The 13,064-nt window shown below is 40.9% G+C and overlaps 2 protein-coding genes across 18 annotated transcripts in view; one reads left to right on the top strand and one right to left on the bottom strand.

Moving 5' to 3' along the window:
• Positions 1-5,839, bottom strand: part of LOC122554273 (BTB/POZ domain-containing protein 19-like) — a 154,767-nt gene extending 148,928 nt beyond the window's left edge. For all 6 annotated transcript variants that reach the window (XR_006312954.1, XR_006312955.1, XM_043699030.1 and 3 more), the window contains exon 1: positions 5,760-5,839. Coding sequence is in view for 4 of the 6 variants with exons in the window: in XM_043699030.1 (XP_043554965.1) it covers positions 5,760-5,791 (32 nt within the window). In the remaining 2 variants the exon portion in view is untranslated. The remainder of the gene's footprint in view (positions 1-5,759) is intronic.
• LOC122554275 (dynein light chain Tctex-type 5) overlaps positions 1-13,064 on the top strand; it is a 122,079-nt gene that overhangs the window by 49,111 nt on the left and 59,904 nt on the right. For 3 of the 12 annotated variants that reach the window (XM_043699048.1, XM_043699044.1, XM_043699042.1), the window contains exon 1: positions 4,917-5,128. The exons of 1 other annotated variant lie outside the window; for it this stretch is intronic. In XM_043699048.1, the coding sequence (XP_043554983.1) occupies positions 5,071-5,128 (58 nt within the window). In that variant the 5' untranslated portion in view covers positions 4,917-5,070. Of the gene's footprint in view, positions 1-3,577; positions 3,636-4,235; positions 4,659-4,916; positions 5,129-5,261; positions 5,388-5,407; positions 5,909-13,064 lie in introns of those variants that run through there. 8 more of the 12 variants (XM_043699041.1, XM_043699039.1, XM_043699037.1 and 5 more) reach the window with 5 other exon arrangements.

Raw genomic sequence — 13,064 nt, 5'->3', positions numbered from 1 at the left:
TGTAGCTTTCTGCAGTCTTTCTTTCTTTATTACACCTTTAAATGCTGGGTCTGGACAGTACATGGAAAGCATCTGACTTGTTGGATCAAAGATCAAAACCAGTGCCAGGTGCCTCTAAATTTGATGGAAATCCAAGAAAAAGTCAATAGCCTGTTTGAGGCCTAACAAAATTAGTAAGGTGAGACTTCTCAGACTGTCATTCAACAGTTTCAAGAAGTACTCCTGTTTACACAACACTAAAATGTCAGGCAAGGCAGCTAGTGCTGATGCAAAAGCATTTAATGAATTCCCTTCCCATTTGAAGACAGTCATTGAAGATGGTAGTTACTCAGCCAAACAAGTTTACAGTATTGTTGAGCGGGAGGCCTTATTTTGTAAAAGGTATGCCACAAAAGACATACCTTTTGCCAGAGAAGACAAAGTCAATAAGTACAAGCTGCCAAAAATCACCTGACAGTTCTGCTTAGTGGGAAGGTTCACTAGGTTGATGCCTGGGATGCAGGTATTTTCTTTTAAGGAGAGGTTGAGTAGGTCAGTATTGTATGTGTAGGGGTTTAGAAAATGAGAGGAGACTTTACTGAAGTAGATAACATTCACAGAGGGCCTGACAGAGTAGATGCCTGCCAACCTCAGGCAGTTGAGAAGTCCTTTCCCCTTGTCAGAGACCAGAAGGCATCATCTCAGAATGAGGGGTCACACATTTAAAACAAAAAATAAGGAGAAATTTCTTCTTCAGAGAGTAGTCAATCTGTGGAATTCTTTACCACAGATGGCTGCAGACGCTGGATCGTTAAGTATACTCAAGGTTGAGACAGACAGATTTTTAATCAGTAAGGAGCTCAAGGGTTATGGGGATACAGCAGGAAAATGGAGTTGAGGATTTTCTGCTTAATCATGATCTCATCGAATGGTAGGCAGACGCAATGGGCCAAATAGACAATTTTTGCTCTTACATCTTATGGTCTCATGGAGTGTTGCAGGAGATTTTAGGCTTAAGCTTTTAGTAGTGTACCAGAGTGAAGCACCAAAGGGCATTGAGGGCTTACTCCTAGGAGCATCTATACCTCTTTTGGTACTCAAAAAGAAAACCTAGATGATGGGGTCACTTTTTCAGGAATGTCTCACTGTATGCCAATCCTGTTTGTTTGCATATTGTGCCAGATTCTTGGCTTTAACATCTTGCCCCTGTTGGATAACTATGTAGATTCTTCCATCAGCCTTGATGAAGTCTCTGAAAATGTAAAGCTGCTTTTCCCGCACCCACTTGACTTCATTGATACAGCCCATTGATCAGGGAGTAATACCAGACCACCACTCAAATCCTCCATTGTACCTTTTCTCAACACATCAAGGGAACAAATTGTTAGAAAGCATCATCAGTTAAGGGATTTTGATATGGCTACAAAGACATCAACAATACTGGTAAAGCTTTGCATGAAGTCACATCAACATGTGTGGACAATGTATGGCAGAGATTGTGGCCTGAATGTGTCAGTGTCCAAGAAGAAAATCATTATACTGTTCCTGAGGCTTAATATGACATTATGACATTGACAAGGGAAGTTAAAGTCAATCATGCTGACTTGGTTTAATTTCTTGCAACCTATGGAGTGGAATTGCCAAACATGAACTTCACATAGTTCTAGCTGAAGAGGAAGACTGCATTGAAACTGAATCCACTCACATTTTGTTTTGGGAGCAACTGGCAAGAACATCTAACTCACGGAAGAGGTAATGGAAACCTTCATGGAAATGACATAAAGAGAGCACACAGTGCCAGAGTGAACAGAAGAACCGGTAACACCATTAACTGTTACTGGAAAGGTACCAACACAAGCAGATACTGACTTTCCAAGCAACACCTGCCACACATGGCAGAGTTTACAGTGTGCACACTGTACTCAGCAGCCACACAGAAAGCAAGTCATCCTTGAGTCATGGGTGAATGTTGTCTAATCTGAATTTTTACAATGTTTCTGTTATGTTTTGCAAGTTACTTCAGTTAAGAATGCACACTTACTCGTACATTGGTTTTTTCAGGCAAGAAACATCCGCGGGAATTCAACTCTGGTTTTAACCCTGATTTTTATGGGAAATCATGCTTCACATAAAGTTATTTCACTTAAAGCTGCAATCATCAGGAATGCACCAAAGTTAAAAAGGAGTTAGTGTGTGGAAAAGATCTGAATGATGTATACACATAAAATCTAATTCGTGTGCCTCAGCAGCCGCATAACTTTAAATGTGATGTCGGTTGGACAGCTTCCAAGATTCTTTTGGTGACTGATAGTCTGAAGGTGCTCCATTAGACACAGAGATCATTGAACAGAAAGACAAATTCCTACCAGAGAATGCAGGTAGGCTTGCCAAACATGGTTCCCATCAACACATCAACTGTTAAAAGACAGTACAAATGTTGCTTATGATATGAGGAAGTCACCAGATGTAATTACTGTGGGTTCAGAAGTGAAGCAAATAGAATTATGAGTCAATTTTGGATGAGTTGGCCATTATAAATATCCACTAACATGAGCTGCCAGTCTTGCTTCGTTAGATATCTTCCCAATTCTGAACATCTTGCTTTCAAGAATCTCCCCAAACCGCTCCTCCTCAACTGGTCTCCATTCCTGTTTCCCTATTCCTCTCAATTTCCACATCCAAATCACGTTCCTCCTTATTATACATATAGCTTGTGGCAAACAAGAAGCTTCATAGAAATGTGGGTTGTTACTATTGTTGTTAATGATAATAATAGCATGGCACTCAAATGGTGAGCAACGTCACTGGAAATTTGACAGCCAGGAAGTATTAGGGTCAAAAAATAATTGTCAAATGAATAAAGGTGATTCAATTATCAAACCTCTTCCTTCCAGAAGAAGGATGTGATCTCTAACATGAAGGGCACTCAGTTTCATGTTGGCAAGTAATAGTCAGAGGTTAGCAAAAAGAGAAATTCCCCCCACACCAACACACTTGACAAAAACATTGCTGGTAATTAACTTGAAATTTGCCCGAAACATCGAGTTTCCTGCTCCTCGGATGCTGCCTGACCTGCTGTGCTTTTCCAGCACCACTCTAATCTAGACTTGAATCTCTCGGCTATCATTACAATTTGCTTTGCTGAATTCTAATTCAATGGATTTTGCAGATAACTTTTGCCTGCTTCTCTGATTGAAACAGTGTATTTGTATAGCGTCAGGTTATCTATCCTTATATCCTTATTTCCTGTTGTAAACAAATGCTGTTTCAGCTACTTTCTAAAAAAGGTGGCTAATTAATGTAACTCTGTTTTTGATTAGAAATTAGATGTATCAATGGAAATTTTAATTTCCAGTCTCATTTAATGTTTGCCAAATGCTGGTTCTTGTGTAATTTAGTGCAGGGCTATTATTAGACTGCAATATATTAAAAAGTGCCATGAGCCTGCATGGTGCAGTATATCATCTTTCAGTAAAGGCCTCTCAAACTGCCAGATGATGTTACTACTATGTTTAAACTGGAAAGCTTAATCATACAATGCATCCTCAGTCTTGCACTTTTATCTATAGCACCAGGCAAAGACAGCAGCAAATCAACCAGACCATCCTGTAAGTTTCAGTGCAAGTTTCACTGAAAGTGATAACAATTGAAATCCAGTAAGTGTGTGAATGGTTCTGTTCAGAAACGTTGTTTTGTTCGGTTTAGCTCAACATACTATGTGCTTAAAGTTGTCAGGTTATTTCCACACGTACTGGATTTGTTGCAGACTGCAATTGCCTGAAGTGATGAGCCATACACCTGAAGGGAACACCTCACAAAGGTCAGACCTGGGGTTGCAGTGAACATGTGGGGGGAGGGGAAGGGGCAACTGGCAGTGAAAATTAAACCAGTTTGAATCTGCACATAGGGACTAAACATTGTTTCCACATAGAGAGTCTACCTGAGATGCAAAGTTTTTCTTTTCCATTTGTTTGGAACGGTCTGTTTAGAGTTCCCAGAATACAATACAGGATTATTGACATAATACCTGTATCACTCAGTTGGAAAAACAAGGGCTCTATCATCTGTCCTGGAATGAGAGTGAGGAAATGGATAAAGAGAGAGAGACTAACATTAGAAAAGGAGAGATGGTGAGAGTGGGAAATTTGGAAAAGGAGGAAAGCAGGAGAGTGGGAGACAGCCGAAATGGGTAAGGGCAGTAATAGTGAAAAAAGTGGGACAGCAAGAGGCAGAATGGGAAAGGGGGTGGGGCAAAGAGGTGGGTAACAGAGATAGATTAGCAATTTTCCCAAATGATTTATCCATGAGATTTATTTTCAGTCATATTGTTCAGTTTTGAGGAGGATTTAACAGAGATCAATAAAGGCAATGCTATGATATGATTTACATGGCCTTTAAAAGGCATTTGATAGTGTTGGACAAGAGACTTTTAAGGAAATTTATAATTTGTGGAATAAAGGGGACGGTAAAATAATGCATACAAGAATTGGCTGAGTGACAGGAAACAGAGAAGCAGTGAGCAGTTATTTTCAGAAGTTTCTCTGGCAAAGAAAGGCCTGCATTCCAGACTAACGGGTAAAATTTTGGAGTAACAGTTACAGTAGCAACTTCTTCATTGCCAGCAGACATAGGAAGGCTCACTGAGACAATGCAACCTCAGCCATTACAGTAAAACAGTGGTGAGTTCAACATTTCACTTTTCTCTCTTAAAAATTGAATTAATTGGATTTTTTGTGTCCACAGCCCTCAACTGATTTCATCCATTAATAGCAGGTCTTCAATAAGATAAATATTCCACATCCCTCACTGTAGTGTGCACTGTGCCTGATTTTACAATTATCAGCTGTTGTTCCCTTGATTCCACCACAACCACTAACCATTCAATGCATCATGTATTAGCGATTAGTGGGGACTTCAAGATACCCTTGTCGCCTTTATGGGAATGTAAATGATTTCCTTTCATGTTTAGAAAATGCCACTTTTTGTTGCAACATGATATTTCATTAAATAGGTTAAGCTAAGTGATTTGTCAGGACAGTAATTTGAGATTGTTCCAATCTACTCAAAAGACTTCCTTTGGGATTTTTTAAAATGCAAAACTGCATTAATCAAATCATTACTCATACAGCACTTCTAGAAATTAGTAAAGGTAAGCAAAAAGCACGAATCTACCGTTTAGAGTTTGGCTACCACCTAAACGTATTTCACGAAACTTTACAAACTGTTGAATTTTGGGTATTCTTCATTACATCATCTGACTCCCCACTGGTTTTCGTGTTTAGAAATTTCCAGACTCAAAAACCAGACGGTGACCACCAAAAAGTGAGATGTTGTAGCTGAATTTAGAAAGAAGTTCTCTACAGGAATTCAACTCCGAAGCAGTAAGATCATTCAATCAAGACACACCAGTAATGCACCTTTAGCTGTTCACAAAGTATCAATTAAATGTTACAAGTCGTTAGAATCCTTTCTCGATTCCAGCATATTCCTGAAACAGCCAATGAAAGTACTTATGAAGTATACGTGTAGAAAAACAGGCTTTTATTTTAAGGTTATTCATAACTGAAAAGTTTTGTAAAATATATATTTGTATTTTTAAAGAAAACTTTTCCCTGTAATGATTCTATATCAAAATACAAGCTATCATGACACTTTTAAGCATATCCTCCTAGAATTATCCGTAATCTATTATTTTCAAATTCGAAATTAAGACTGTCCGTGTGGGGCCTATTGTACTCCTCCAATCCCCGGAATGTCCTGCTTTCCGTGGCCGCTCTCACCTCATCTCCGGCGCGTTGATCATTTTCCTCATGTCGGCGGCGAAGGAGCCGAAGCTTCCCCGCAGATAAGCGGAGTGGAAAGGGTTAGACATGGCTCTGAACCACGGCGGGTCACAGGAGGAACTAACCGGGGGCGTCTTTAGTCTGAGGTGAGTCCCCCACACTCAGCGAGGGAGAGAAGAAGTTTAAAAGAATGGGAGTTAAGAGCAGGGGGTGGGTGGAATGAGATAATAGAGGAAAAAGTTTAAGTTAAAACAAGCGGAGGAGGAAATAGAAGGAAGCTCTAGGGAAAAAAAAACATACATAAAGCATGAAAAGGGGGCAAAAAAAACAAATTTGCAGTGGAAAAAGTTAATATCCTTTGTCACATCGCAGACTTTTTAGTTTTATTGCTACATTTTTCCCTGATTACATAGAACAGCATAGGAATAGGCACTTCCATCCACCACGTGCCAACCATAATGCCATTCTAAACTAATCCCATCTGCCTGGAAATGGTCCATTTCCCTCTATTCCTTGTCTGTTTGTGTGTGAATTAAATTCCTCTTAAATATCGCAATTGTATCTGCTTCTACCACTTCTAGTGTGTTCCAGGTACCTACCACCCTTTGTGTAGAAACACTTGCCTCACATACCTTTCCCCTCTCACCTTAAAACTACAGTCCCTAGTATTTGACATTGGGGAAAAAGACTTTGACTATCCACCCCAAACACACCTCTATTATTTTGTACACTTGTCAGGCTGCCCTCAGCCTCCCACACTCTAGCAAAAACTATCCAAGTTTGTCCAACATCCCCTTTCGTTGATACACTCCAATCCAGGCAACATTCTGGTAAACCACTTTTACACCCTTTCCAAAGCCTCAACCTCCTTCCTATATTGTGGTGACCAGAAGTGAACACAATACTCCAAACCTGGAGTACCCACCCAATGCTCTGACCAATGAAGGCAAGCATACCATATGCCTTCTTTACCATCTTATCCATTTGGTATTGCCATTTTCAGGGAGCTTTGGACTTGTACTTCAAGATCCCTCTGCATATCAATGTTCTTAAGGTCCTGCCATTTATTGTATACTTTCCTCTTATTTGACCTCCCAAGATGCATCACCACACACTTTGTACTGATTAAACCACATCAGCTATTTCTCCAACCAAATTTCCACAAGTGAGCACCACTAATCCAGTATACACAAACTGTGTCAGCAAACTTTCCTGCACATATTGGACAAACAGGCTGGGGACAGAAAGGGAAAAGGCAGACAGTGCAGGGATCCCATATGGCTGTCCCCTTCAATAACAAGTGTACCATTTTGAATTCTGTTGGGGGTGGGTGGAATCTTAATTTCGGGCACCAGCGTACAGTATGGTAGGTTTTATTGGTAGAAGGATTGAGTTTTGGAGCCATGAGATCATGTTGCAGCCGTAAAAGACTCTGGTGCAGCTGCACTTGGAGTATTGTGTACAGTTTTGGTTGCCACATTATAGGAAGGATCTGAAGCATTGGAAAGGGTGCAGAGGAGATTTACCAGCATGTTGCCTGGTATGGAGGAAAGGTCTTATGAGGAAAGGTTGAGGGACTTGAGGCTGTTTTCGTTTGAGAGAAGAAGGTGAAGAGGTGACTTAATAGAGACATACAAGATGTTCAGAGGATTAGGGTGGATGGACGGTGAGAGCCTTTTTCCTAGGATATAAGGTAAATGTCAGAGGTAGGTTCTTTACTCAGAGAGTAGTAAGAACGAGGAATGCCCTGCCTGCAACAGTAATAGAGTCGCCAATTTTAAGGGCCTTTAAATGGTCATTGGATAAACACATGGATGATAATGTAATAGTGTAGGATAGATGGCCTTCAGATTATTTTAACAGGTGAGCGCATAATCGAGGGCTGAAGGGCCTGTACTGCGCTGTAATGCACTATGTTCATGGTGTGAGTGAAACAGTGTAGACTAAGGTTAGTGGAGAAAAATGTGAACTGATACATGTTGATAAGGAAAACAAGGAGAGACAATATAAAAAAGGATATAATTTAAAAAGGGGTGAAGAGGGACCTGATGCTAAATGTGCACAGGACATTGAAGGTGTCAGGGAGATTGAGAAAACTGGTTAAGGCACAGGAATGCCAGGGTTATATAAATAGAGGCATAGAGTACAAAAGCAAGGAAATTATTCTGAATCTTTATAAAACATTGATTTGATATTAAGTGGCGTTTCCTTTCAATTCTATGTACCACACTTTAGAAAGGGTGTGAAAGCATGAAAAAAGGTGACAAAACAATTCACAAGAACAATTCACAAGAACAGAATAAGGGACTTAAATTATGAAATTGGAGAATCTATTTTCAGAGGAGTTTGGAAGGATATTTGATTGAGGTGTTCAAGATCATGAGGTGGTCTGGACAGACTTCAGGGAAAGAAACTGTTGCTATTGATGGAAGCGTCAAGAAACAGGAGATATTAATTTAGGGTGAATGACAAGAGATCTGTCAGTAAAATAAAGAAAAGTTGGGCAGCACGGTGGCTCAGTAGTTAGCGCTGCTGCCTCATGGGTTTGATTCCAGCCTCAGGCAGCTGTTTGTGTGGAGTTTACACATTCTCCTCATGACTGTATGGGTTTCCTCCTACAGTGCAGGTTAGATGGATTAGCCATGCTAAATTACCCATAGTGTCCATGGATTAGCCATGGAAATGCAGGTTTACAGGTATAGGGAAGGGGGTTATGGCTGGTTGGGTTGCTCTTCAGAGGGTCAGTGTGGACTTGATGGGCTGAATGGTCTGCTTCCACACAGAAGGGATTCTATGATTCTAAATGTTTTTACACAGTGAGTAGTGAGTATCTGTACTGCAGTGCCTGAATGTACAGTGAAGGTAGATTCAAACTTGGCTATGAACCAAACAAACTGACTAATTATTTGGAGAATAGATCTGCAGAGATATGTAGAAAAGGTGAGGAGTGGAATGACATTAGTTGCTGTCACAGAGCTGGCATGAAAACAGAGCTGAATGGCCTTCTGTGTTGTAACCATTCTACAATTCTGTAGCAGACTATGACTTAAGGACAAATGTTGATTTAGATTTGACATGGAATCCTTTAAAATGATCCTCTGAATGATAGGAACTCCAGATGCTTAGCAACAATCCATACTGTATCTGACGTCATAAGGAAACTGTAATTGTTCAAATTATTTAGTTATGTTACTGTCCACTTGAGAAATCTGAATTGTTGTGACAACATACAGGCTGCTGTAGTCTGGAGCAGTGATAGTGAGAGCGGAAGCTCCAACTTTCTTTCAATCACATGGCTGAGCAAGAATCTCTTCTGTTCGTACATGCCTGAATTTTTTTTTATTATTAAGAAAAAATAGATTTTTAAATATTACAACAAATACAAAACAATGCAATTCAAAACAATACAAAAATAGTACAAAACTAAACCCAAAAAATAAAAAAAATTCCCCAACCCACCCTCCTATACGAATGTATAAACATATATAGAGAAGTATAAAATTAAAAAAACCCTAAACTAGCTATTTAACTAACTAAATAAATACCTAACAACAAACAAATAAATAGTAATAACTCAGCCCAGCCAAACTAAACATTCATACATTCACAGTTCCTCCTCCCTGGATATTGGACTCATGAAACACAATCGTCACGGCTATATAAACGCCCTTGTTAGTGTGGCAGATAAATCTGTGTCTAGGTATTTCAAAAAGGGTTGCCATGTCTTGTAAAAATTCTCAGTTTTGTGGTGTACCATATTTGTGAGAAAATCCAGGGGAATATGCTTCATAACAATTTTCCGCCAACCCGACAGGCCTGGGGGTTTTTCTGATATCCAACCTAGCAAGATATTCTTCCTTGCACAGAATGTAAGAATATTGAAAAGTTTTTCCTTATGCAAGTCTGCAGGAAATACAATGGGTAGGCCCAAAAGGATCGAAATAGGGTCCTTCTCCACCCTTACACCTAAAATCCTCTCCATTGCACCCACCACAGCGCTCCAATATGTTTGAAGCCTGTCACAAGACCAAAGACAGTGGGTAAGAGTACCCATACAGACCTTGCACTTGGGACATGCTGAAGATACCCCTGGTTTAAATTTTGACAAACGGTTTGGGGCTAAGTGGACCCTGTGGAGAATCTTCAACTGTAAAGCATGGGTCCTATTGCAAATTGATACCTTCCTTGCATTCTCCCAAATATCCTCCCATGCCTCTGAAGAAACTTCAACACCCAGCTCTCTTTCCCACATCTTGCAGAGTCAATCAGACTCATCTGAGGTGGCACCCCCCAATTGGTGATATAGAGTACTGACAGAGAGTGTACTCTTAGCCTTTAGTACCCCTCTTTCTATGCCAGATTTGTAGGGATCAGTCAAAAGTGTAGTCTTTTTTTGAATAAAATCCCTAACTTGAAAAAAACGAAAGAGGTCTCTATTAGGTAACTCGTACTTCCATACTAACTGATCGAAGGGCATCATTACATCTCCCACAAATAAATCACCCATACAAGATATACCCCTAGCTGCCCAACGTTTAAATCCTGAATCTATCATACCTGGTTGAAAACTCGGCATACCCACAAAAGATGTAAACAAAGATGTTTTGCCAATATTACCTTCCCTCTGCCAAATTGCCCTCCATGCTTTAACAGTATTGATGACTATTGGGTTATGGCAATATTCCCTAACTGTCCTCACCTTGTCCAAAAACAGCAAACTGGTAAGGGGACACCTTGCCTGGGAAATTTCGATATCTAGCCATATTGAAAGAGTGTCCCCACAAACCCAATCACTTAGGTAGGTCAAGAATGAGCTTAATTGGTAATTTTTAATGTCCGGAAGGTCTACTCCCCCCGATCTGTGAGGCAACTCAGTTTGGCTAATTTAATGGGGGGCCGTTTATGGTGCCAGATAAAGGAGCTGAACCAACTGTTCAGTCTCCTGAGTGTTTGTTTATTGAAAATCAGGGGGAGCATCCGTATAGGGAATAGCAAACGAGGGAGAATATTCATCTTAGTAAGCGCTATCCGACCCAACCATGAGACTGGAAGTGCCTCCCATCTTTGGCGATCTTGTTTAATTTTTTTCAAATAATTGAGTAAAATTGGCTTTGAACAGCCAATCCAGAACTGGAGTAATGAATATGCTCAAATACACAAAACCCCCCTGTGACCACCTAAATGGGAATCTATAGTCACTCTCAAGAGCCAACTCTTTCATAAGACCACCCATAGGCATAGCCTCTGATTTAGCAAAATTAGTCTTATACCCTGAAAAAGCACCAAACGCGTGAATGCATTGTATCAGGCAAGGCACTGAAACTGCTAGATTTGTCAAGAAAATAGAACATCATCTGCATCCAGCGAGATCTTATGTAATTTTGACCCCACGAATGGCCTCTGCCAACGGTTCAATCACCAACGTAAAAAGTAATGGTGAAAGGGGACAGCCCTGCCGGCTGCCCCTAGAAATATTAAAATTGCTTGATCGTACCCCGTTGGTAATGACTGCCGCGAGAGGTACACTGTGGAGAACCTTTACTCAGCTTATGAAAACTTCGCCCAGACCAAACCGGTCTAGAGTATAGAAAAGGTACAGCCACTCAACTCGGTCAAATGCCTTCTCTGCATCTAAAGAAATCACCAATCCCTGTATTGACTGCTATTGGCTTGCTTGAATTACGTTAAGCAGCCTCGTAACGTTATTGGAGGATCTGCGACCCTTTATGAAGCCCGTCGGATCCTCTTTAATAATGGAGGGTAACACAGTCTCCAGCCTTAACGCAAGGGCCTTAGAGAGGATCTTAAAGTCGACATTTAAGAGCGAGATGGGCCTGTATGAAGCACAGTCTTCCGGATCCTTCCCTTTTTTAAGAATAAGTGAAATATTGGCCTCTCTCAGAGATGGTGGGAGACAAACATGACTGTATGAATCATTAAACATATTCAGCATCGGACCTGACAGTATACTTATAAATTTCTTATAGCATTCACTGGGAAGTCCATCAGGGCCGGGCGCCTTTCCACTCTGAAGCTGCCTCACAGCTTCCTGCACTTCTTGCTCTGATAATGGGGCATTGAGAAAGGACTGTTGTTCGGGAGTCACACCCGGGAGCTTCAGATCTCTAAAAAAGGATTCCATTTTGGCCTGCCCCTCCTCACAATTCTCCGACAGATATAACTTAGAGTAGAATCTCTGGGACGCCACATTAATCTTTTTAGAATCACATGTTAGGTTCCCAGATCCTTCCCTAATTGCTGTAATGGTTTGTGGGGCACTTCTCTTTCTGGCAAGGTATGCTAAATATTTGCCTGGCTTGTCACTATGCTCGTATAACCTTTGCTTTGCAAAAGCCAGCTTCTTCTTTGCCATCTGCGTGAGCACGGAATTTAGAGCAGACCGCAGTGCTGTAATCCTCTGTAGTTTGACTAACAAGGGTCTGTCAAAATAGGAGAAAGTGAGGTCTGCAGATGCTGGAGATCAAAGTTGAAACTTTATTGCTGGAACAGCACAGCAGGTCAGGCAGCATCCAGGGAACAGGAGATTCGACGTTTCGGGCACAGGCCCTTCTTCTGTCAAAATAGGCCTTCTCTGCTGCTTTCAACCGTGCTTCAAGGAGACATTGCTGCTCACCCTTCTGCCGCTTCCTACTTGTGGAATATGAAATAACAAACCCCCTGGCATAAGCTTTGGCAGTTTCCCAGAGAACACATGAGCTATCAACTGAGCCTATGTTGATGTCTAGGAATGCCCGAAATTCCATAGAGAAATACTCCACAAACCTCCTGTCCATGAGAATAAAGGGGTCCATTCGCCAGTACCTTGAATCCACTGTAACATCCTTAGTTTTAACCATGAGGTACACTGCAGCATGATCAGAGATGGCAATATTACCAATCGTATAGGATGCCACCAGATCCAGGGTTACTGCAGGGGTCAGAAAAAAATCAATCCTCGTGTGACATCTGTGTGGATTGGAGAAAAATGTGAAATCCCTACCTGTAGGGTGGAGACACCTCCAGACGTCCCCCAATCCTAATTACCCACACAAACCCATTAACTGTTTAGTTTGTGCAGAGGGTATCGAGGGACCTTTAGGCAACCTGTCTACTGTGGGATCCATGAGGCAGTTAAAATCTCCCCCTATGTGCCGAAACTTGAGACTTATCAGTTTAGAAAAAGCATCTACCAAGAATTTAAGAGGATGAGCTGGGGGACAATAAACATTTAAAATGCATATTCTTCCCCATTTATCAAGGCTTTAAGAATTACAAACCTCCCGTATGTGTCTTTAACACATT

The sequence above is a fragment of the Chiloscyllium plagiosum genome, chromosome 11, assembly GCF_004010195.1.
Source record: "Chiloscyllium plagiosum isolate BGI_BamShark_2017 chromosome 11, ASM401019v2, whole genome shotgun sequence".
Lineage (NCBI taxonomy): Eukaryota > Metazoa > Chordata > Chondrichthyes > Orectolobiformes > Hemiscylliidae > Chiloscyllium > Chiloscyllium plagiosum.
This window is presented reverse-complemented; position numbering and strand designations above follow the sequence as displayed.